The sequence below is a fragment of the Acanthisitta chloris genome, unplaced genomic scaffold (genome assembly GCF_000695815.1).
Source record: "Acanthisitta chloris isolate BGI_N310 unplaced genomic scaffold, ASM69581v1 scaffold12285, whole genome shotgun sequence".
Classification (NCBI taxonomy): Eukaryota; Metazoa; Chordata; class Aves; order Passeriformes; family Acanthisittidae; genus Acanthisitta; species Acanthisitta chloris.
Genome location: NW_008674416.1, coordinates 98567 through 124780, shown reverse-complemented (window position 1 = coordinate 124780; position 26214 = coordinate 98567). Strand labels below are relative to the sequence as shown.

Sequence of the window (26214 nt, the reverse complement as noted above, 5' to 3'; positions counted from 1 at the left end):
GCTGATCAGCCGTTCTAGGAGCACTCAGGAACTAAGGTCAGCAATTCTCCCCGCAAACAAAACCAAAACACAACCCCCCCAGCAGCCCAGCCCTGAACACCGCAGCACAGAATGACCTCTTTCAGCACAAGGGCTTTGTTTTCTGTGAATTTTAATATATTCTCTTGGAGTCAACAGCGATCACAAGTCCTGGTGTAATGAGCATTTCACAATTCACAAACCACATTGCTCCTGTAAGCAAGAGGACAAAGCTGAAAAGGATGGAATGGGACATGTTTGGAAAGATTTTGGAGTCTTAAATAATGCAAGCTTCATGTGAACCATTATTTTGTTTTAATGTGAACGTATCTTATGGCAGTCTTAGCTGCTTTAAAGATCCCACATATCTGCATTTTGAAACAGTTGCCTCTCGAGCTCGACAGTTTGACCCTAGCCAAATCAGGTTCCTCGCTGTCCAAAATATGAACTTCATTGCTAGTTTGCTTCGCTGCAGACAGGTATTTTTCTGTTGCACTTAATTTACATCCAGCATTGCTCAATTTGCATTGATCTATCCAAAACCAGCCTCAGCACATCTGACGTGCGCTACTCGGCCACTCTGCGCAGCCTCTGTACCCATCACCCTCGACGAGGCTTTTCCAACTGGGAGTCTGAATTTGGACACTGTTCCCCTGGTTAAACTGGGCTGAAGATTGCTTGGAGACTGCATCAGCACCAAAGTGCAGATTCATCTTTTTACCTTGAGTGCCTGGTGCAGATTAGGCCTTGACTAAGGCAAATTTTCCTCTCTGAACCATGGGCACAACACTTTGGACATCGATGGTCACAGATGTGGATATACGCTGCTCCGGGAGAAAATGTTGTCCTTAGAGCTGATGTAAAAGGCCTCCTCTACCAGAGCTGAACTGAGAGAAATGTATTTTTACACCCAGAGCCTGCAAGTTCCACTACACCCCCTGAATTTAACCTGCTGTGAGAAATGCTACAATCCACACATTTATCTGCTTGTATTTAAGCTTTGGATTTAAGACACTGCTATATTTAAAAACAATGACTAAGGAACTGTAAGTTATCTGAATCTTCCATGACAGCCTCTAATTAACCAGAATAGTTCCACCCACAACCTTCACTTCTCAAAGAGCCTCAACAATTTTTCTCTGCTTTAAAATATTCAGAGGTGTCTTGCTGGTGGAAAATGGGCTCTCAGCTCACGGCTTGCGTTCTCCCTCCTCACTGATGTAGGACTCCTGTTTGCAAGCACTTGTTCACGCTGAAAGTACTTATTCTGCTCCCCAAACTGGCAGACCTTCAAGCCAAACTAATCTTGTGTAATTACTGTTATTCCTCTATTGCTCAGTCAATCCAAACCAAGATTTTTTCTACAGGAAATCTCAATCCATCGGAGATCACTTAATGCACTTCCCCAGGAGCAAGAGCAGGTCTGTAAAGCCCTGTGAAACCACCTAGGAGCTTTTTAGTCCGATGGGTTTTTTTTAGAGCAAACATCTACCATTTATAACAGAGGAGAAAACCCTCTTTGATTTCGGGGCTGGTACTCCAGAGCTTGGGATCACAGAAGGGATTTGCATCACTGGAAAGAAAAGCCTGACTCATAGTGTCAGTGTACAGCCAGTAACAACCACCACTGCTCCTTTATTAAATAATATTTTTAATGTAGGAAATGAACCATATTCAATACTTGGGATACTCAGAAGCAGGCAAATGCTTAGCTATGAAAAATCTCTAAAGTCATCTAATACTTAATCTCTCAGGACATTAATGGAGGTAATGCAGAGTTCATACACTGAAAGCTTTTCAACAGCTTCTTCCTGCCTGCAGCATGCTATTCCCGGATTCATTCCCAGCTCCAGTGCCTCAGCCTCTACCTTCTACCAAATTAATTGTTTTAAGTTTATTAATATTCTGCTTCTGAAGCTGTGCCACAGTGGCTGTGCTACGCTTCCAGCAAGGCTGTCAAACACCAGAGCTTTGGTCCCGGCTGCTCCTCTAGATTTTTACAAACCTTACATTTTTTAAAGCACTAAAAGGGAAACTAGTCAATGAAGATAAGCAGGAAAGGGTGGGAGGATGTTCAGAATAAAGCTGGGTAGATTTTGAAAAGCGACTCAGACGAGGAAGGGCCCACGCTCCAACGGAGTTGGATTGGAAGGGTGGTTAGACATCCTGAAAGCAAGCCCAACCATTGCTTTTACCCTTAGTTCAACTTTGAGGAAGATTTTATTCTCTTCAAATATCAAATCTGGCTTTCACAATCCTTTTGGCTCTCCACCATCTTTCCTGTCAGATAACAGCAGTGAAATCATACTAAGCTCTTGTGAATCAGGCCCTGTCCCAGCTTCTGGATGTTGAGATTCACCCACCGCCTGGAGCTTCCCACACCCTCCAAGTGGTGAGACAGCAGCCTGGCTCATGAGGAGAAAGGTTATATTTTGCCTGTTCACATCCTCTTACCATCATTAAATCCTGTCTTTTCTTGCAGGTACAGTTGACACAAATAAGCCTGTCAGGGACGCTGAGCACACACAGCACAGATTTCAGTCCCCACACTCACCACATCCTCAGTCGTTTATCTGAGCTGCTTAGATCTATTTTGATGCTTTTATTGCTTCTCTGAACATGATCATTTTCCAAGGGCAGACATACCCAAAGGATCCCTGTCCCCTTGCCTGGGCTGTACCAGGTGGAACAGGGCTGCCCGGGCTGCCAGCGCCAATACCCAGAGCAGCCGAAGATCACTACATCACCACGTCACCACTAATACCCAATCTGCAAGCTCCCAGCCTCAGCAGATGAATCAGCCTAGTGTTTCTATTTTTGCTTCACTCCCGAAGCTATTACTTATCCCTGCTAATGCCTCTGCTTTTTTTTCCCTCTTTAATCTAACACAATCGTTTCTGTGCAGTCCCTTGTGCTGGTTTCTAAGGCAACATCACTTTCCAGGATGATGAGCTCCTCCTTGCCACCATCCTCCATGTGATCTCTAATTAAGTGTTATTACAAATAAAAGTGATCAGACTGACCAGAACCAGGAGGACATGTTCTGTGTGTCCATGAAACTGTGATTTGCACACTCACTGGTCAGTGTGTTCACACACCACACACGTGTTGTGCTGCTCAGTGCCTGACACTCCTGCCGAACTCACACTTCATTTCTTCCCTCAGCCTGGAAGAAGCCAGGCTAAAGGCTAAAACTGGAATATTTAGGATTCTGATTACCAGAACTCTGCACTACAAGCTTAATGTTTCAAAGGTGTGGAGTTGTACAGTCCTTAAACAGCCTCATGTTTTACAGGACGGGTCATTTACAGATCAAATCCTGCTTTAGAATTTACATTTAATACATTAAAATCAGTGATCAGCCAAAACCAGAATTAAAACACACTCAGCCAAAATCAGAATTAAAACACACTCAGGAGTGTTTCCATCTCAAAATATTACCAGTAGATGGTTATTGGGGGAGTATTTGATGGTGGAAAGTGGTAAGAGGCAATGCAAAGTCCACTGAATGATGCACAAGCCACCAACTGGCAACATCAGCCAGGAAAAGTGAGGCTTGAAATTCAGATTTCTCCTAGAAGTTAAAGAGCATCACTAAGGAAATGTGGTCAACAATCTCAGTCTGGCAGAATTTGCAGCCAGAAGTGTATTTATTTCACTCCCAGCTTTCCTGGTAAATCCGAGTGTCAAGGAAGATCAGGAATATAAAATAAAGGAAGAAACCAAAACTTAGGAAGCTGTGGCCAAGGACAATGGGTGCCAGCTCAAAGTGAGAGCTGGGCACGAGATCATCCAGCTGGAGAGAAACCAAATGTTGATGGAACGCAGTACAAAACCAACTGGAAAAAAGAGGTATGGGAATATGCAGTGAGATACAGCTGGTGCAGCCCTGAAAAGAACATATTCAGAGCTATGAGACAGGACAAGGGGGGAAGATTTAAATGGGATACTGGGAAGGAATTCTTGGCTGTGAGGGTGGTGAGACACTGATACAGGTTGCCCAGAAAAGTTGTGGCTGCTCCATCCCTGGAAGTGTTCCAGGCCAGGTTGGATGGGGCTTGGAGCAACCTGGGCTAGTTGAAGGTGTTCCAGTCCATGGCAGGGGATGGAACAAGATGAGCTTTGAGATCCTTCCAACCCAAACCATTCTGGGATTCTCTGATTCTGTTGGATCAGTGCAAACAGAACTCTGAGCATCTGGTATTGGTAAGCTACACCTCTAAAAAAAATGCCCTGTAAGCTTAACACACTTTTAGTTAGGGACAGAATGGATACCTTGACAAAACTTTCCATTAAAGCTGAATCAAACACACACACACAAGGGCCAAACCACAGGGGGAAAGCAGGTGACAGCAGAGCAACTCATCAGAAGTTCATGTAATACTTCATGATGTGAGATTTGGCTGGTGCCATTGCTTGGGTGTCAGTTCTCACACACCTAACTGGGACAATTAACAAGTCTTCGACTAATGGCCAGGCTGCAATATGATGGCATTCTGACCATTTTGAGAGCATTACGGAAACATCTCTGCTCCTATGAGGTTCTTGACCCTGACTGCATTTGTGATGATCTCGGGTAAGATGTCTGCAGTCACACACCCATACAGCCCCTGCCCCCTCACACTCACACAGCTAATTAGCTCCTATCAGACAAACTCAATTACAGTTTGGGGTCCCACAGGAGAATTACAGACATGATATGAATGAAAGGTTACTGTAGAAATGCTAAACCTACTTAACATTACAATGACACCAGTCAGACAAAGAAAATATTTAGAACAAGAGCTTGGCTGTGGCTGTAAAAGAAAAGCAAATCCTGTCATTAAACAGGGACAGCATATCTTGATTTTAAATGTTTCTTATTTACACCCAAGGGATCCAGAGCTGTGATGTGGAAAAATATGTCCCGTATTCCACAGGGTGACTGTGGCAATGGGATACACAGCAGTTTGTCAGAGGCTGGGGGATGCGCAGGGGAGCAGCGACAGGGATGAGGATGGATGGAAGCTTCTGAGGAAAGAGGGAGACTAAGCATGGGGTGACCACTCCAACAGGCTCCTCCAACCCACGATTTGGGGGAAGAATGGAGGAGCACGGGTGTCCGGCCCACAAGGTGGCTGTGCAATGAGCTCTCTGCCCGCAGCAGTTGGCACTGGAGTGCTGTTGTTGCAGGCACGAGATGACCCTTTGCTGAACAGCTTATGCACATCAAAAATCTTAAGAGGATACAACCCCCAAAACACAGAAACAAATTAATTTCTTTTTTAAAATAGGCTATTCTTTAAGGACAGATTGGAGTAAAAAATATCTTTTCCAAGTCTCCGTGCTGAAATAGAGTTTGAGGAGCAAAGGGAAGAGGGATGGCCGGCAGCAAATCCCAATCACATGGCATAACCCTGGCTGAGGGAAAACCTTCCATCATTTCCTCCCTTAACCATTCCTCAGCCCCAGCCATGCATCAGTCAAGGCACCTGATTGGAAGCACAGAATTTAGGACTCTGCTTTTTGGCTGCAATTCCCACTTTTAGCTTTAATTCCAGACACAAGGCAGCCCAAATGTTCAGTCACATTTTAAAGGCTGATAATGTTTGTCTTGGTTTTGGTTATTATCTCAGCTGCCTCCTGACATTAAAAGGTAAAAAATAATTTTCCAGAAGGCTCTGGGGCAGTTCTTACAATGGCAACTACAAAAAGGAGAAGCTGGAGTAAATCCACAAGAGGGATAAGGGATTAAATTCAAATTGCATGATCAGCCTTATAGACAACATTTATTAACTTTAAGCAGCAAAATTAAAAATAGAAAAAAATCAAATGACAGAAGTGTGCAAGGCCTGACTTACAAAAGATGGATCCAACTTCTATCACGGAAAGAAATCTGCAGCATCACAGTTGCCATGACTCCCAAGGGAGCTGTATCACAATGCTGGGACCTATTTTAGCAGCACATACAGGAGGTGATGTGTTTAGGGAAGCATCCTGTTATTCTAGAACACACAGGGTAAGGCATGGGAGCCTGGATAAAGAGAATTCATAACAAAACTTTAGCAGAAGATCCTCCAAAGTGCATCATTCTGGGAGTAAATCACTGGCTGCCCACCAGTGGAAAGCAAAATGCCTTCAGTACCTGAAGGGAGCTGACAAGAAAGATGGAGACAGACTTCATACAAGGACCTGAAGTGCCAAGACAAGGGGGAACGGCTTCAAACTGACAGAGAGGAGGTTTAGATTGGATATTAGGAACAAATTTCTGGCTGTGAGGGTGGTGAGGCACTGGCACAGGTTGCCCAGAGAAGCTGTGGATGCCTCATCCCTGGAAGTGTTCCAGGCCAGGTTGGATGGGGCTTGGAGCAACATGGGCTAGCGAGCTTTAAGGCCCCTTCCCATCTAAGCCATTCTATGAGGATATTAAGTGTAAAGTATGAGCTTCACAGTCCTGCCTGACAAATACAGGTGAATTGTTGGCCAAGTCCTGGCAACAGCTGAAATTTTAAAACCTCTGAGCATCCAGCTGTTATCCTAACAGGAGGACAAACAGGCACATAGGGGGCATGTACAGTCCATGGCCCCATCAACTCAGTGATATTTGGACTCTAGTAATGATCTCCTGGATTCCTGTAGCTCTGCCCAGGGAAGTGGTGGAATCACCATCCCTGGAAGTGATCAAAAACACTATGCAGATGTGGCACTTGGGAATGTGGTTTTGTGGTGGCCTTGGCAGTGCTGGGGTTAATGGTTGGACTCAATCTTTGAGGAATTTTCCAACCTTAACGATTCCATGATTCGCTGTCAGTAAACAAGCATATTCATCATGGTCATGAATCTCAACACCTTTCCCTTCACTGACTTCTGGTTTTAACTTGGGTGCAACTGATGCGAGAATTCGCTGTTCCATCCTCGGATCAGCCTAAGGCACTTCCACACCAGTTGTGCCAACTGAGGGATTCAGCCCTGGATTTGTTGGCGTTTTACAACTCACTGAACATCTGCTTCATGACGAGCTGGGCAGTGGTGGAAAGAGAGACAAAAGCCTCGCTAATATCTCTACATTTCAAGCATTGGAATGGGCTGCCCCAGGAGGTGGTGGAGTCACCATCCCTGCAGGTGTTCAAGGAACAACTGGACATGGCACTTAGTGCTCTGGTCTAGTTGACAAGGTGGTGATCAGTCACATGTTGGACTTGGTGGTCTTGGGGGTCTTTTCTAACCTCAATGATTCTGTCATTCTATGGATGGCAAAGCAGATCTGCCTCCCTGCTCCACCACAGAGCTCAAGCTCTGTCACTCAGCCCAGATGTTGCCCCTGTTCATGCTGGGACCCAGTCTATCACCAGTGCTTCTTGGCAGCTCTCACAGCACCTGACAACACCTTAAACTGCTGTAGAAACAACCAACAGTTCCAAAACAAGCTCAGTCACAGAACATCCTGAGTTCGAAGGGATCCACAGGGATCATGGAGCCCAACTCCTGGCTCTACACAGGACACCCCAACAATCCCACCATGTCCCCAGGAGCATTGTCCAAATGCTCCTTGAGCTCTGTCAGGCTTGGGGCTGTGACCACTGCCCTGGGGAGTTGTTCCAGTGCCCAACCACCTCTGGGTGAATTCAGAGCTGGTCATTCAGAGCTCCTCTTAGAAAACCAACAAACCAACTGCTGAGTCCACAAAGTATTGAAAGGATGAAAGCAATGGAATATTATCAAAGCCCTATGCAAACTCAGGTCAGGCCTGAGGTGCAAAGTATGTAGCTGCTTACTCACACACTGCAGTGTGAACCAGGAATCCTTCAATCCATACATGTTACCTGTGAGAGATACTCAGGAGGAGCTTTTTGTTTCTGCATGGATCTGCCACTAAAATCCTCCCTTGAATACAGCAGTTAGCAAAGGAAAACAAAAACTTGTGGCAGACAATGGAATGGCTTTGAAGAAATGCTGGTTTTGTAAAAGATGCTGCCTTTAGCTTTCCCTTTATTTTGTTGCATCATGCACCAAAGAACATCACTTCTGCAGGCACAAGTTCATGCAGAGAACACCACTTCCACTAAAATAGAACTACTTCAGGTTATGCAACACTCATTAAAATTACAAAACCTCTCAAAAACCTGAGCAGCATGTTAAGGCACTCTGGAGCTCAAGGTTTGGTGAGTTAGTGGCTGCATCATGCAAACTGGCAGCAAGAAACTCCACAGGAACAGGAACAAACTTTCATGCCTGATGACAAGGCAAAATCAAAGAGCACCTAAGGGCAGGGATAAACCTCCCAGCCCATCTCAGTGGAGTGGAATTCACAGAGATGACAATTCTTTCTGAGGAACATTTATAATGAGCAGAAGCACAAGAATATTTTGAATTTCATCTCCCTCCGTATTCTATTCTCCATTTCAAAATTTCTACTAACTTCATTCAACTCTATGAAATTAATTCCATCTCATTTCCTATGAGCATGGGGAGCTTGTTCCCTGGAGAACAGCCAGAGGGAACAGCCCAGGATGCTGACCAGCCCATCCATAGTCTCGGCAGAGAGATAAAAGCTTAAAATTTACACAAGTCCCAGCACTGTTTCGTCACAATTGCTTTAGGAAAGATTTTGATTCTAGAAGGAAACACATTTTGCAGATGACATGGTTCAAGGAAGCTTAAGACAAAGTCATTAACCAACTGCAGGAGGAAAAGTAGGAGGTTGCAGTTAGCCTGAGGTAGGATAAATCCAAACCCTGCAACACCTCAGTGACACAGAACATACCCTACCACTGGAATACTCTGGCCCTGCCCACAGTGGCACATGGTGCTGTTCAGGGATCGCAGTGATCACTGTCACACCACAGGTGAAGGTCACTTCCAGGCTCAGGTGACAAGAAGCTAACGTAATTTCACACCCAGAAGTGCAGGTTTACTGAAATACCCTACAAGCTATCTGTAAACTAAATCTGAATGGATAAAAAAATAATCATCAAGAGTTCTGGAACCCAGACTGAGCTGTCAATCCTCTGAACTTTGGGAATTAGCACTGTGAGACAGGCAAGCAGAACCAACAGCCTTTTCAGATCAGCCAAAAAACCCATCATGCCACACTCACTTGTGCCCCATCGGATTAACAACTACGGATTCATGCCAAGGCACTGACAAACAGCAAGGCCTTGCACGCAAGCTGCCTGGATTACTGCTGCTGGGAGCTCAAAAGGCAAACACACACCTTTGTCTTGTCTCTGCCGGACCACACTGGCAGCTTTCGGCTGCCTTTGGGTTGCTCTGTCTGGAGCAGCAGACTTGGCTGGCAGAGCTGCCACCCCTCTGGACTTTGTGGGTCTCATGTAGCCTTTGATCTGCTCTGTGGCTTTAACTTTCTCTTTCTTTGCCTCCTTCACAGCTTTTTGTTCACATTCTTCATCTTTTTCTTTAGTTGTGTCTTGAGTTTCTTTTACTTTAGTTGTGTCTTCAGATTCCTTTTCTTTAGTTGTGTCTTGAGTTTCTTTTTCTTTACTAGTGTCTTGAAATTCCTTTTCTTTAATTGTGTCATGAGTTTCTTTTTCTTTAGTTGTGTCTTGAGATTCCTTTTCTTTAGTTGTGCCTTGAGTTTCCTTTTCTTCATTTATGTCTTGAAATTCCTTTTCTTTACTTGTGTCTTGAGTTTCTTTTTCTTTACTTATGTCTTGACATACCTTTTCTTTACCTGTGTCTTGAGGTTTATCCACCTCGGACTTCGACACTGGAGCGTCCTTCAGGTGAGCCTCCCCACTATGAGCAGCATCCTCCTCCACAGGCTGAGAGCAACCTTTTTCACTGTCTTTAGGACTTATTTGGGCAGCTGTCAGATTTAAATCAGATTTAAATTCAGCTTCAGCTGTGTTACTGGCCACATTGCCTGGGTGCTTGGGCGAGCTCTGCTCCCTCCTCTTGCCTCCACACAGCTCAGCCTCTCCAGCTTTATTCTCCATCGATGCCTGTGACACAGCTGCCTTGGCTTTGCTCCCTGGTGTCCCTACAAGGTGCGTGGAAATGCTCTCCGTGTCCTTCTCTCCAGAAGAGACAGTGGCTTCTAGTCCCTCCATCCCTTCTGCAGCTCCAGGAGCTGGTCTGTCTTTTGGATCTGCCACCTCATGAGGAAGTTCTGAGGAAGTGCTATCAGTGTTGTGCTTTTTATCAGTGGTTTTTATTTCTTTATCATTCACCTTTGCCACAGGAGAAAGGTGAACTTTGTCCTTCTTTGACTGAACATCCTGTTTAGCTGAAGGAGCCAATGGAAGAGGTTTCCCTGACTCAGTGCCATCCTGGGAAACAGCCTCTCTGGCTTTTACATCTTTCTTTGAAACCTCTTTTCCAGACTCTTTGTGTCCCAGATCTATGGGTTGCTCATAAGATTTCTGGGTTTGTGTCTCCTTCTTAGCACCAGATCCAGGCTTTTTGCTCCTTTTCTCTGCCACTGCTTCAGGAGGAGGAAGAGGAGGAGAAAGCTCCTCATTCCCTGCACCCCCATCCCTGTGCTTTGGGAAGCCAGAGGCAGCATCACCCATGTTACCAGGGCCTGTTACTGTGGTCTGAGCCAAGGATTTTAAGTCACTTCCTTCATTATTCCAAAGCCGTTGAGGGTCAGTGGGAAAGCTTTTAATATTTCTGTTTTCATCTACGAAATCCATGTCTTCCATCCCATATTCCAGCTCAGATCCCACAGGAGGTTGCACTTCATTCCTGTCTGGTTTTGTCTCTAGAAAAACAGGCTGCTTGGAGGCCTTTTTAGCCTTTTTACTATTTCCATCGTAACCCCTTTTTTTAGATCTCTCAGGAACTGGGGCCAAAGTGGGATCAGCCACTGCTGGGTGCTCTGGGATAGGATGTCCATCCCTGCTGCAAGGAGTGGGACTTTCTGCTTCAGGTTTGCCACTCATCTCCATGTCATGAGGAGGGAACATCCCTGCTCCTGTCTGCTCCAGCAGAAATGGCTGCTGCAGCTCAGCCTCCATCTTTTTGCGTTTCTCTTTACTACCTGTGTGTGGTTTTTCTGGCTCCAGAGGCAAAGCAGGAGCCTGTGCTTTGGCAGGATCAGTCAGGTCATCCAGCAGTGTCACTGAAGTCCTAGAATCAGTCTCTTTGCCTTTGTCAGACTGAGTCTGTTTAACATCTGCCACTGCAGGGATGTTACCTGGACCCAGCTCAGGACTATTTTCAGCCTTTTTGCCTTTCACATCTCTGCTTTTATTCTTAGGTTTGTCCATCCCTAGTTCCCTGGTTGGGCTGTGTGTCCCTGCTGTGCCTGCCCTGTGCTCTGGGAGAGACTGGGATATATCTAGTTCCTTCCCTTTATTCATGGGCGAAGTGTTGACTATTTCTGTCTCTGATGTTTCTATCTTATGACCTGAAAGAACTGGCTGATTAGAGAAACTCCTATTGCTACCCTGGATTTCAGGCTTTCCCAGCACGTCTGTGAGATTTTCTCTTTCCAAACCAGCCACCTTCTCTTTATCCCAGGTCATTTCCTTCCTACTTCCAGCCACCTTCTCTTGGCTTGTTTCCCCCCCAGCATCTGGGACAGCTGCCTGCCCCGAAGGACTTTTTTCAGGCTGTTTTCTTTTCCCATCACTACTCCTCTTCCTGGGTTTGTCTGCCACTAGTGTCACATCAGAATTGAGCACCACTGGCTCCCCTGCAGGAGCTGCTCCAGCCTCTTTGCCGTTATTAATCAAATTCACCTGCTTTGTTTGGCTGATGGTGTCAGCCAGAGCAGGCTGCTTGGCTTCCTCTCTCCTGCTCTCCAGCAGCAAACGTTGGTCTAAAGCATCCAAATTAGCTATTTCATTTTCCCCAACACTTTCTTTCAGCTTCTCTGGTAGCAGTTCAATTGGCCTTTGCATTTTAGCTGTATCTGATGTATTCTCCTGCAAACACCCAGCACTGACACAGCCTCCCTCACTGCCCTTATCACTGACATCCTTAGTTTTATCAGTTATGTCAGGAAAACTATTTGGGTCCATCTTATTCTCAAAAAAAGGCTGCTGGAAATAACTTCTTTCCCCTCTTTTACTCCTTCCATCACTACCTCTCTTTTTGGGCTTGTCTGCAGGACAGGCATGTGCAGTGCTGACTGACAGGTGTCCTCTGGCAGGAAAACCTCTGTCTTTATCGGGATAAGTTGTTTCTTTTCCAGCCTCATCTATCCTCCCTCCACCAATGAATCTGCTTCCATCCTCTAAAAGCATCACCTGCTCAGGGAAGCTTTTAATTTTCTTGACTTTCCCTTCACTGCGCTTTTTTCTAGGCCTGTCTGTCCCATGTGTATAACTGGGATCTTTTCCAGTCTGCTGCTCTAAAGCAGTAAATCCTTTTCCTTTGTTTTCATCAGGGGAATCTGCTGCCATCACCCTGCCCAGTGCCCCATCAGAGGTGGGATGTTTGGGTGCCTCAGCCAGCCCAGAGCACAGCTGCTTGGACACACCATCAGCCTTTCCATCCTGCAAAGCAGGAACGTCCTCGGGTTTTGGTGAAACTAAGGGTGTAACAGGCACTTTAGTAGCATCTGTTGGGGTCTTTGATCCTCCCTCTGGAGCACTAACATGTTTATCTGAGGACACTGGCTTAGTTTCACCAGCTTCCTTTGGGACCGTAGGAAGCTTGTCCAACGAGGTCACAGCCTCCCAACCAGTCTGTTTGAGGGATTCACTTTCAACTCCTTTGCCTTTTTCACAGCTCTTCTTTGCTGCTGCTTCCAGTGACCCACTGGAAGGTGGATGGATAGTGTCACTGAGTGCTTCCTGCCTGGGAGATGTGGTTTTGGGCTCCTTATTTTTCTCAGAAAGGGGCAATTCTGCAGGTTTGGTCTGTAAGGGAGTTTCTGCTTGGCTCAGGCTGAGCAGGTCAGCACATTTTGACTCCTTATCCTCCCTCTTCTCATTTTTGCCAGAAATACCTCTTTCTGTTGGCTTGGTGGATCCCTTTTCTGTAATAGATTCCCCCACCTTAGTCTTTCCTGCCTGCTCCAAGGGAAACTCTTTGCTTTTGCCTTTAGATTGCAGCATCCAGCTCTCATCTCTCATTCCTTCTGTTTTCATGCTGTCCCTGGGTTTTGCATCCAACACACTGGGATTTTGGGGCTGCTGTCCTGGTGCTGGCACTGAGCAGGCATTTTGCTCATTCAGGATATGACTCCCAGCTGTTATTTTAGCATCCTTTGGCATATCCAAAGCTCTGCTTCCTGAGGCAGTCAGCTGCTCCCTGCGAGCTTCAGGAGTTACAGGACACACATCTGGTTTGTGTAATTCAACAGCAAATGGGGAATTTCTGGGAGCTTTGGAGACTGTTACATTTTCATCCCAGAACTCCATTGCTCTTGGCAGCTGGTTCCTCTTTTGTTTTGGTTTCTTTTTCTTTTTCTTCACAATGGCACCTTCCAAATCCCAGTTTTCCCGTGGTGGATCTCTGCAGCTCTCCACAAACTCCGCTGGCACACTGGTTGCCTTTTTATGAGAAACCCTAGTGCGAGGGGATGTTCCAGCACCACATCCAAGCTCCACTATAGAACAGGGGTCTGCTTTGGGGTCAGGACTCTTCTGTGGTGGGAGACCTACTGGATGTTCCTCTGGCACATCTGTAAGAGGCACTGGGGCAGGTTTTGCTCTGCCAAACCCGCGGTCACTGGATTTGTTAGCTTGCCTGACTTGTGCAGTGGGTAGACCTGGAATACAGGAAGCCTGCTCAAACATCAAAGCCACTATTTGCTTGATAAAAAAATAATAAATGTACTATATATATGATTTTAGCCATCTAAAACAGGTCATACGTGCAGAATTTTCCAGAACTGACACCACACCAAAGCCACCTTAGTAGGGCTGGGGTAGACACTTACACCCAAAACCTATTTAAACCACTTCAGATTCATACGTCAATGCTATTTTAAAATCCGTCCTGATACATGCTCTTACCCCACCAAAAAGCACCAGTTCTTATAAGGACGTGCTATTGCTTTTTAAAAATGCATTAAGGATCCATTTTGTCTTAGCAAGACAAGATCAGAGAGAGACTTTTTATATCTCTAGCTGGCATCCTCCCAAAATGGGAAAACAGAAGTTTAGTGGAAAGATGGGAAGAGAGAAGGGACATCATGGGGAAAGAGGGCACAAGAGCCAAGATTCCCTCAGCACTCAGGGTGGAAGCAGTGGGAGGCAGAACCTCTGTCCCAGAAGTCACCTGCTGTGTCCCTTCCAGGACTCCCTGAGCCACAAGCCATTGATTTTTAGGAGAACATCAGTCATTTGTCACTTAGCCCTGGCCCGCAAATCAGCCTCTGTGACAAGCGTGAGCACCACCAGCTTCTCTGAGGCTTGGGTTAGTGGAGCAGGAAAAAAAATCACATCTTCCTTTGGTAATTACAAAACTCAATTTGGAAGGAGGTCCTCACTGGGAATATGATAGTAAGAATTAATGGTCCTTTTTAACACCGAAATAAAAAGCCAGTGGTGATGGCAAAGAGATGATGTGAGCTTTTCAATGCTACAGCAGAGAGGATGTGAGGCAGTCCCAGTGATAAAGTATTTGTAGCACATGTATTTGGGGTTTAGTTTGGTGAAATGGAGGGGAAAAGAGCATTTAAGAGGGCAGGGATCAGAGGGGAAGTGCAAGCAGCATCACCCATGAACGCAGAGAACACAAAAGAGATTTCTGCTTGCCCAAGTGGCCCCACAGCCAGGAGGAAAAGGTGAAGAGTTCACAGAGACTTCCATGAGAAAATTGAATTATTATTTATGTCCTACCTGTGGGCTCTTGCAGAGCTTTCCCTTGCTGAGGTTCTTCGTGTTGGACATGGTTGTGCTCAGCCTCCTCCTTTTGTGTCTCAACACCCACAGCAGAACCAGTTTTTTCTGGAAGGTCTTTATTTTCTAGTGCAACAGCTTCCTTTGCTTCTGCTGGAACTGAAATATGAAAAATAGGAACAGGAAGCTTCAGGTCTCAGGAATACAGGCACCCTGCAGTTCAAAACAAGCCCCTGGAAAGGGGAGAGGGTTAATTTTATGTTTAATAGGAAGGAAGTTTGTAAGACATGGTTGTCTACTACATATTATCTCCTCACAATCCTATTTTTAGCAGATGTGCCAAGGTGGAGGTGAAACATGAAGCAGAGACTGTCTCAGGGCTTAAGCACAGGGTGAGGGTTTGTTTGGGATTTTTCCCCTCTTTGTAATCAACCCATTTCAGACTATCTCAGCTTCCCACTGGAATTCAAATCCAGAATAAACTCCATTATCAGTCTGGAGTCCCTGACTAATCCTGATCATCTTGTGTTCATCTGTACCTTCGAATAGATTCATGAAGACACTGCAATATTCCTTGCTATGCATAATTATAGCAAGTTTTAATTTGTGAGACATAATTACATGGGAGAACAGTTCTCTCTCTAATTAATTTTATTTAAATTTTAAATAGAAAGGAAAATGATGACAGACATTTGTACAACAGCTATGGATGAGGAACAAAAAGACAAGTTCTATGAAGGTAATTTCAAATGTTCAGACCAACATGGATTTCTAACAGCCTCGTGTCAGCACACACTAAAAACCTGCTTTAAATTAAACCTTTGCTGCCTTTTCTTTGCTAAGGACAGGAGAACTGTGTCTGTGGTGGGGCAGAATAAGCTGACAGCCAAGTGCTGGCTCCAGTTTTATCCTGAGGTTTGCATTTCTCACCTGCTGGTTCCCAGAGGTGGTTGGTTTGTCCAGGAAGGTGCTCGTCACAGGGGCTGGGAGGGGGTTTGCTATCCTTAAAATGATCCACAGAAGCTTCGGGGGATTTTGATTTTTGTTCCACCTTTGCCATTGCTTCTGCAAGAGGAATATAAAGAATCAAACACTCGTATTTTAAAATTAGATCAGATTAAATAAGATAGAAATCACTCCCTTTCCTAATTCTTATCTTCCACAAGAAACTAAAGGGTTTCCTCACTTTCAAAACAGCAGTATTCCCATTTTGAGGACCTTTCTACCTTCCTGTATTTTCTCTTTCATTCACCCTCCTGGGCCTCTCAGTCACTACATTCTAGCAAGGTTTTTTTTGTTAAAGCTTCTCTCTTGAAGTTTACTCTTATCGTTAAAATTAAGAGTATTAGAAGGTAAGAAAGAAAACACCTCACTCCAAACCCCATCTGCAATCCACACATGCTGCCTCTGCCCAGGACTATTTGCTCTGGCTTGACAGCAATTTTCTCTCCAAAAGGACGATGTCCCTGGAGAAATCCATGCAGCACAGCAAACCTATCATCCTCCATATGGAAAAACCAGAAGTGCCAACCTCATCCCTTCAACACCTGTAGTCATTCCAGGGAAAGGTCCCAAAATTATTAACAAATCCCTTCAGTCTCTTCAGAAACTGTTATCAAGATTGTTTGCAAACTCTGTGTCCTACAGGACCCTGGGGATTTCAGTGTAAGCTGAGGACAGTGGTGATACAGAAATCAGGGATGAGCTAACACGTCTCTGTGACTGTCCTAAAAACTAAACAGCACTAAGAATGATCAATACAAACTTAAGATATTCCAGTTTTTTATTTTATAAGTGAAAAAGTGCCATGAAGAAATTCCTCTGTACCTTGGCAGCAGAACTAAGCTCTCCTCAGGATGTTTCATGCAAGGCATATCAACTTGGATATTGGACTTGATGATCTCAGAGGTCTTTTCCAACCTCAATGATTCTGTGATTCTGTGATTTTGGGCACAGACACTCACCTGCAGGAGACTTGTCAAAGGGTGACTTGTCTTGCTGAAGAGAAGACTCAGGTGTCACCAGGTCTGCAGACACAACAATCTTGATGTTAGTTGCAGAGAGAGGCTGAGTTTCTGCAGAGGCAACTCCAGAATCCATGACAGGACAAGGCTTGGCTTCAGCTGCAGGAGCAAACCCAGAATCCATGGCATGGTGATGGTTGACTTCTGCTGCTGGGGCAAACTCTGCATCTGCTGCTGGGGCAAACTCAAAGTCCGTAACGCGGTGAGGTTTACTATCTGCTGCTGGGGCAAACTCAGAACCCACAGTGTGGTGAGGTTTATTATCTGCTGCTGGGGCAAACCCCCAAGGCATGGCATGGTGAGGTTCTACATCTGCTGCTGGGGCAAACCCCAAATCCATGGCATGGTGAGGTTCTGCATCTGCTGCTGGGGCAAACCCCAAATCCATGGCATGGTGGGATTCCACACCTGCTGCTGGGGCAAACCCTGCACCTTCTGCTGGGGCAAACTCCAAATCCATACCATGATGGGATGTAGCATCTGCTGCAGGGGTGAAGCCATGATCTGCCCCTGGGGTGGATGTGTCATTGGCAGCTTTGGCAGGCTTGGCTTCAGGTGCAGGAGAAAACCCAACATCCGTGGCCTGGAAAGGGTTGGCTGTGGGTGAAGGTGCAAATCCAGCATCCAGAGCTTGGGAAGGAGATTTGGTGTCGCCTGCATGGACAGACCCAGCTTTTTCTGCAGGAATGGGCATGACATCGGAGGCAGGAACAGAGGCTGCACCTGCCACAGGAACACAGGCCACAGAAATCAGTACAAGTACAGAATGCAAACACCCGACTGTGCAGTTTATGACTAGAGAAGATGAGGCTTTCGCTCCCTGTCTTTCCTCTTGTCTTTCAGCATCACTTACTTCCCTCACACCAGTGCACTCCATTTGTATCAGTCTTTATGTCACTCCTGGATGCATCCAAGTGCTTTTTCTACTACAGCCTCACATGCCTTGTTTGTATCCTTGACTCCAGTTGGACATCCATCTGCTCCCAACATGCATCAGCCAAAGATGAATTGTTTTTGTTTCAAAACTCTCTGATGCTACACAGCTGGCAAAGGACCAGAGCTGCTGGATCTGTTGCCAGGAACACATTCCAGCAGAATACAGACAGGAATCACAGCAAGGGGGATTTTATAGAGTCACAGGATCACAGAGTGGTTTGGGTTGGAAGGGATCATGTAGTTGCAATCCCCTGCCATGGGCAGGGACACCTTCCACCTGCCCAAGTTGCTCCAACTCCTATCCAACCTGGCCTGGAACACTACCAGGGATGAGGCAGCCACAACCTCTCTGGACAACCTGTTTTTTCTCTCTGTAACAGGACACAGAACATGTGGTGTCACCTGTATGAACCCAACCGGGTGTTCCAACAGTGGACAAAGTCCTGAGACACTCCAAAGCCACACATACTTCATTTCAACTATCATTTGTGCTGTTGGTGGGTAGTTTGGTCCTGCGGCCTGAACAGAAGCTCTGGCACTCTTGGCACAAAAGCCTCTGCCATCCCATGAATCCCCAACAACCTCCACTCCTTCATGCTCTAATTGGCTTCCTTCATTTTTCAGGTAGTATCTACTTACTCTGAGCTGGTAGTTCCAAACCAACATTTGTCAGTTCGCAGCACAGTAAAATGTCTGCATTTAAGCTACTGTTTTCCTAAAATCCTCTTAAATGAGGTTTTTCAGATGGTTTTTAATGTTTCAGCTGTCCAGATGCAAGTTTTTACAAATGATCAGTGCCAGAAGCACTGATTTCTCTTCTGCAGCTCTTCATGTCCACAGCCCCAAGCACTGCCCATGCTCTCTGTCCTGCAGCACAGTGACCTGAACATCTCCCATCATCTACTGCTGAGTAGCTGCTAGGAAAAAATAAAATTACTACTGATTGTTTGAGTCACATCTAAAAATATCCTCCAAAACCAATGGAAAATGTATTAAATCTAAATTAGCTACTTAAATGGAAGATGGAAAGAAATAAGAAAAAAGGAAAAAGTCCCTTTTCAAATGGCATTTAAGAATCCATTTAGATAAAATAAATATTTCAGCGAACCAAATAAAAAACATCCATTATGCTCCAGCTCCCGTTTTGGTTTTAAAGTGATATCATGATCTTCTCCAAAATAAAACATAAAGATTGTGATTTTACATGAGTAAGACTGTAAATATATCGACGTTAAAAGCAGTATGGATGTTCCCTGGTGATTTATGGAAGTCAGTGGAATAAAGCCTTAAGGAACTGGGCAGAGACCGGCACCATGAGTTTTGTGCTCTGTATAAATACCTGAAAAACTCTGTTTTAAGAGAGTCTCTAAAACAAACAGCTTTGAAGGTATTTCTACACAGCATCAGGCTCATGGTGATGTGGCACGTGGGGGACATGGTTAGTGGTGGCCTTGGCAGTGCTGAGGGAACAGCTGGACTTGATCTTGGAGGGCTTTTCCAACCTGAACCATTCTGTGATTCCACGTTGTAACCATGTCCTTGACACACCTTAGTGTTTCTCTGGAGCTAAAACTTGGAGACGGTAAAGAACCATTAAATCAGCTGCTGGACAGGGACACAGGAGGTGACAAGTGGAGCAACTTGCTGCTTCTCACTAACACTGTTCAGGTATTACAAACCTTCATTCGCTACAGGATCTGTTAATCCCTTGCTGCATTTCCCTCAGAAGAGGCAATTCCACGTCCTTCCACCATCACACCTTGCTCACAAAGGGCCTAAACCCAGCACCAACCTTCAGGCTGGAGGAACTTTACCTGATGCCGTACCTTTTGGTCCATCAGTAGCTCCATGCTCTCCTGGGAATGCTGTAGCTGCAGCAGGACTGAAGTCAGGTACCACTGCTGTGGGACTCTCCGGCAAACTCGTCTTTATTGCTTCTGGCATTGTGGGGGGCACTGGGCAAAACACCAAGTTGGATTAAGCACCTAGAAAGATCTCAGCAAACAGGTACCTCTCCTGGAGTGGCCAAGATGTGAGTCACCCATGCAAGGTGCTGCCTGCAGCCACCCTGTGAGCAAACTCCCCTTTTCAGCATCAGAGAAAACCAGAATTGGCTTTTGTTGCCAAATTTCAGAAAATTCATGAGTGCAACACCGTGGAAGACACTTGAATGCTGAGAGGAGGAAAAAAGCTGAGGAGTGTTCTGTTATACAGCCTCCCCGTTCCACCCTGAGCCCCAGGTAGAGCCAGTAGCTTCAGAAACACTTTCTACCTAGGACCACTGTTAAACTATTCTCTTCTTAGCTTCTTCACCAAAGATCACCGAAGATCTAGTTATGGATCAAATTTTGTAATATCCGTGTATCCCCAATGGAATCATGTCCTAGTGGAGCTTCAAAGATATATCTGTGACCAGAATCTAAAGATACTTACATATAGAATCCAAGAATGGTTTGGGTTGGAAGGGCCCATCCAGTGCCACTCCCTGCCATGGGCAGGGACACCTTCCACCTGCCCAAGTTGCTCCAAGCCCCATCCAACCTGATCTGGAACACTTCCAGGGATGGGGCAGCTACAGCTGCTCTGGGCAACCTGTGCCAGTGCCTCATCACCCTCACAGCCAGGAATTTCTTCCTAATCCCTCATCTAAACCTCCTCTTTTTCAGTTTGAAGCCATTCCCTCTCTCTCAAACTTGCATTTCCATTCTAAATTGACTTGAGAAGCAGAAACCGCTCTCCTTGATCAGGTCCCACTTGGCTCTGTTACAGTCTTGTGTTTCCTGAGAAGGCAACAAGGAGAGAAGTTGTTTCTGCTGCTCAGAAACTCTCTATTGACAGTTCCTGCAGGTCAAGTCCAGACTGTTTTTACCTGGTGGCTCAACAAAGAAAGAGGCATCTGGTCCCTTCATGTCCTGCTGAGCTCCCATCCAATATTCTTCAGGACCTGTGGAAAACAAACATAGTCAGACCAGCCCTAACCTCACAGTGCTTTTATTTTTTCAATTCAAGGCTGTGTTAGTTAATTCTCAAGCAAATTCTCAGTTCCCTCTAAGAAAGGTACCATAACATCATATTATTCTGTGATTAGTGCTAGTGAAATCTTCCATCAGAGAAGAGTTATAACCAGCACTGACCCCACGAACCAAAAGAAGGAATTTCTTTCCTCAGTTCTTCTGGACAAGTGGCTCTGGGTGTCCCTGCCTGAGCAGCGGCTTGGACAAGCTGAACTCCACAAATCTTCCAACCTCAGCCATTCTGTGATCTCCTAATGTAGAATCCCAGAATGGTTTGGGTTGGGAGGGACCTTAAAGATCATCCAATCCTACCTTCTGCCAAGGGCAGGGACACCTTCCACTTAAACAGGTTGCTCCAAGCCCCATCCAACCTGGCCTGGAACACTTCCAGGGGTGGAGCAGCCACAGCTGCTCCTGGCAACCTGTGCCAGTGCCCCACATCTTCAGAACATTCCCACTGAACCAACAACTGTCAATGCCAAGAGGAAACTTTCTAATCTTGACTCATTTCATGTATCAACTCCCCCACCAAGATTCTTTAGGACTGGTAAATGGAGGTTTTCCAGCTGCAAACCCTGCAAACGCACCCAGACATCCAGTAACAGCCAAACCTCTGCTCCTTACCTGCTCTGCCTTGCATGAATTCTGTGCTTGAATCCAGGCCAATGAAGGCTGATGGGTCTAGAGCCTCTGCAGGAGAATACAGGGGCCCCAAGAAAGGCTGTTCAGGTACCATCATAGATCCATGTGGTGCTAAGAAAGTAACAGTCCTTTGGTTAACCCCCAGTCCTAAAGAATCTTCTCCTAAATTTCAGGTTTACACAACATTTGGAAAATCGACTCTTTTGCTCATAAGGAGTTTGGATAAAGTTTATATCAACTCTGCTAGTTCAGTTTTACAAACCCTAAGTTATGAATGAATATAGAACTTTTTAACAAGGTGTAAGACAGTAAACTCAGGCAAATAATTTCCATTTGGCTTTCTGCTTCTGTTTCCAAGAATTCTTGTTAATAACCACCTAAATTCACTTAAAATCACTTAAAATAGTTCAAAACTCAAAGACAACTTTGTGGAAACAGTTCATGTGTGTTTGATTTCTAGCCATGAAAACAAGATAATGAAAAAATGTCGGTGAACTTACGGCCTAAAAAATTTTCAGTACATGAAAGTCACCAGAGAAAACTCCAGGGTGTGACCATAAGGTAGAAATGCTAAGGAAGAACTCACCAATGATGTCTCTCGAAGCATCAACATGGCCTGGGAACAGTGGCACATTCTTCATGTCAGTAGGGAACGATAACTCAGGCAGATTCTCCCCTCTGTGCATGCTGAAGGGATCTGGCAGGAGACAGAACGAGGTCAATGTCATAAAAAGATGAAGATGCACCAATCCCACCACTGCACTTCCCAGGGAAAGCTGCTTTGGGGATTATTTACCAGGAGCAAACACCTTCATAATCAGAATTTAAAACCCAACAGTAACACACAGTGGCTCAGGCTGTTTCCTAGGGAAAGCTGATGGAAGTTTAGATCATGACTGTTCAGGGAGAACCTGTCTCCTCCTCTCGAGGAGGAAGCATCTGTTTCAGCCCTAACGGACACATCCAGTTGAACTGAGACAGGAACAACAGCTGTGCTCTGGCTCAGTTAACTCCAGAACACACCAAGGAAAAGTGTGGAACCTACATACTCTCCTCCCCAGGAACAGTATCCCTGTATGAACTGGGGTGATGGGCCAGTATTTTAATCAAGTTACAAGCCAAAGAGGATAATAACAGATTTCCCACTGTTCCAGGCAGATTGCCCCATCCCTGAAGTGTTCCAGGCCAGGCTGGATGGGGCAACCTGGGCTAGCGGAAGGTGTCCCTGCACAGGGCAGGGGTGGAACAAGATGATCCTTAAGGTTTCTTCCAACCCAAACCAATCCATAAGTAGCTTTCGCCTTTAGGCCCAGACCAGATGTGCTGGTGAGGCTGCAGAACCTTGAGTTCACATTTGCAAGTTGTCTGGTGTCAGCTTTGGTTCATCTCATGTGCTTTAGTTTTGTCCTGATTTTTGGTCTATGTTTTAAGTGGGTACACCAACATTATCTGCGAATGATGGCACTCCAGCAGCTGAGGGTTCAAAGAGAAAATTCCTTTCTTCCAAGTTCCTTTTCGTGTGTACACAACTCCTTTCCCCTCAGGTGATCACCATGGGCATTCACATAAGACAGGGCAGAGAGAATCCTCATGCTGGGATTTATAACATGGATTATTTAACTGAAATTCCATGAGTCAGAGAGGAGGCAGATGACTTCACTGACAGAATAAAAAAGAGAAGACAACCCTTCCATGAGTTACTCACTGTGCTGTGACACAGCCAAGGGCAAGACACTGCAGGGGGAAGGGAATGTGGCATTGCTCTCTCACAGAAACCATTCTGTAGTTTACACACCTGGAACACTTTCACAGATGGAGCAGCCACAGCTGCTCTGGGCAACCTGTGCCAGTGCCTCACCACCCTCACAGGCAAGAATTTCTTCCCAATATCCCACCTAACCCTGCCCTCTGTCAGTGGGAAGCCATTCCTCCTCGTCCTGTCCCTCCAAGTGTTTGCCCTAAGTCCCTCTGCAACTCTCTTGGAACTCCTGGAGGCACCAGAAGGGGCTCTAAGGTCTCCTGGGAGCCTTCTCTTCTCCAGGCTGAAGAGAAGAAACCCCAGCTCTCCCAGCCTGGCTCCACGGCAGAGGGGCTCCAGCCCGTGGAGCACCTCTTTGGCCTCCTCTGGACTCCCTCCAGCAGCTCCACATCCTTGTGCTGCTGGTGCCTCAGAGCCTGAGGCAACACTGCAGGTGGGTCTCACCTGAGCAGGGCAGAAGGACAGAATCTCCCCTCACCTCCTGCCCACACTGTGGGGATCAGCCCAGGACATGGGTTACAGACCTTCACATGTTAGGAATTGGTGAGCCCTGACACATCTGGCCAGATGTCCATGGCATTTCTCTCCAGACGGGCACAGCTGAGCAGCGAGAGGTTTCCGCTCTTGTGGCCTCTTGCAGGTGAGTGACACTTCTGACGACTCTCACATTACCAGGATCTGAAGACCTCTCCGTTCCCCAAATGCCTGTCACACCCCATTTCCAGACATTCCACAGATTTATTCCAGCTAAGCCCAATTACCAGGGATTCGCTTGAAGGCTGTTGCTCATTTTCATGTCAGATGTGCTACCTGCAGGGTTGACAGCTCAACTTCAGGTGTTCCCATGCCCACGGTGTGCTAAGATGTCAAGATCAGGTGAGCTGAGTGAATTCTTTTACAGACCTGTCAGACTGTTTGAGATGCCAAGACAACATCTTGCCTCAGAGCAATGTGTGGAATATTTTAATTTCGAGCTGTTTAGAACAGGATTACCAAGACTAAACAGCTTTTTTTTTTCCCAGTTAAAAAAAACAACCCCAAAAAAACCAACAAAAAAAGTCCCAAATTAAATCATCAGGACTGAAACCAATTTAAAAACCGGAAGAGGTATTGCTGATGTCCCCTTGTTGCCCAGCTGTTGGATGATGTGGCAAAAATGGGTGACCTAGATTAAACCCCATCTCTGCTCCAGAGGGAAAAAGGGGAGAAGTAGAAAAATTTTCTTGGTTTTTACAGCTGAATGTCTGTTTCCCATTCCCAAAGAACTGACAAGAACTCAAGGTGAACTAAGATAATCACCGAATCCCACACTGGTTTGGGTTGGGAGGGACCTTAAAGATCATCCAGTTCCACCCCCTGCCATGGACAGGGACACCTTCCACTAGAACAGGTTGCTCCAAGCCCCATCCAACCTGACCTGGAACACTTCCAGGGATGGGGCAGCCACAGCTGCTCTGGGAAACCTGTGCTAGTGCCTCATCACCCTCACAGCAAATAATTCCTTCCCAACAGCCCATCTATCCCTGCCCTCTGGCAGTGGGATGCCATTCCCCCTTGTCCTGTCCCTCCAAGCCCTTGTCCGAAGTCCTTCTCCAGCTCCCCTGGAGGCCCTTTAGGGCACTAAAAGGGTCTCTAAAGGTCTCCCTGGAGCCCTCTCTTGTCCAGGCTGAACAGCCCCAGCTCTCCCAGCCTGGCTCCATGACAGAGGGGCTCCAGCCCTCGCAGCATCCAGATCAGCATCACAGAGCCCAGGGCACATTCAATGCATTCTCTCCACTCTTCCAGAACCGGAAGAGCTGTAATTTCCCCTGTTTCTCCCCAAGGAATGAGGAATTACAGCAATGGTGGTCAGGAAATCCATGACACCACTGATCAGAGTGGTTCTCTCCTTGGGAGGGAAATCATCCCCCTGTTTAATAACCCCCAGACTCCTATGAGTCTGATGTTCACATTCTACTCTTGCTGACAAGTCCCTAAAACTTGTCTGTCCCCTCTGATCCCTCTGCCCTGTTATGGGTCTCGAGGAAGCTCCAAGTAGAACCTCATTTATACAGAACTGGAAGAGCAGCAAGGAGTGTATTTTGATGCTGGAGGAAATGTGGTACCTGATGCCGGTACAGGTGTGTGAGATACTCCCAAGAACATAAAACCAAAATAAATCTGGTTTCATGTCACAAGTAACCCACAGATTCAGGCCAAAAGAACACTGAGTGATGGGCCAGGGATGTAAAATGTTCCTAATCAAAGTCTGACATGCAGCTCTTGAGCGTAAGGACATTGGCATCCCATTCCTGCATGGAGAAAGTGACAGAAGGGAAAACCCAACAAACCAGTGTCTCTTGTTTCAGTTCTTCCATGAACTGTTCCTTACCCTTGTAACAAAACAGCATTTCTTCACAGAATCTCTTAGTAAATACAGATTCAGATGGCAAGAAAATCATGCAGAAACCAGGTCTACAGCACTCGAAATAGATTAAAAATAGATCAAAATAGATTAAAGATGAAGTTCCATCCTGTATCTTTCTGGGTTGATTGCCTGTGATAATCTGGGCAGCACACACATTTCCCAGGCCCTCCAAGAGCCAGTAAGCAATTTCCCGTAAGCTTTCCAAAAAATGAGAGAAAACTGAGGGAAAGTTGTTGGGTCAAAGTGTATCTTCTGGCAGGGTTGGGTTACACAAGGCTCATCTAATTTTCAGGAGTCAGCAGCTCCAGAGGCTGCTCGGGAACAGCCCGACCTGCATTGCAGCGCAGCGACGTGACAGCTGGAGGTGGCGTTTCCCGGAGCCAGGGAGGCTGCAACAGCTGGCAACAATTTTGGTGAGGTTTGCACTGAAATCCACAGTTCTTCGGAGAAGTTAAACTCTAGGAGTCAGCCAAAAACTGCTGTTGTCACAGAGCCATAGAATCATTAGGGTTGGAAAATACCTCCAAGATCAAGTCCAACCGAATACACACTCATGGCACACTAAACCATATCACAAAATGCCACATCTGTGCGTTTTTTGAACACTTCCAGGGATGGTGACTCCACCCCTTCCCTGGGCAGCCTGTGCCAGGGCTGTACAGCCCTTTCCAGGAGG

General features: G+C 46.0%; 1 protein-coding gene across 1 annotated transcript in view; it reads right to left on the bottom strand.

The window, feature by feature from the left end:
• The window catches only part of LOC103802815 (microtubule-associated protein 4-like), a gene marked incomplete at its 3' end in the record, with an annotated part of 108007 nt that overhangs the window by 37222 nt on the left and 44571 nt on the right, over positions 1 to 26214 (bottom strand). Inside the window, exons 4-10 of the mRNA XM_009075345.1 lie at positions 21959 to 22069; positions 21355 to 21483; positions 20586 to 20660; positions 17213 to 17503; positions 16721 to 17044; positions 15687 to 15821; positions 14757 to 14915 (exon numbers count right to left, since the gene is read on the bottom strand). Coding sequence (XP_009073593.1) covers positions 14757 to 14915; positions 15687 to 15821; positions 16721 to 17044; positions 17213 to 17503; positions 20586 to 20660; positions 21355 to 21483; positions 21959 to 22069 — 1224 coding nt within the window. The remainder of the gene's footprint in view (positions 1 to 14756; positions 14916 to 15686; positions 15822 to 16720; positions 17045 to 17212; positions 17504 to 20585; positions 20661 to 21354; positions 21484 to 21958; positions 22070 to 26214) is intronic.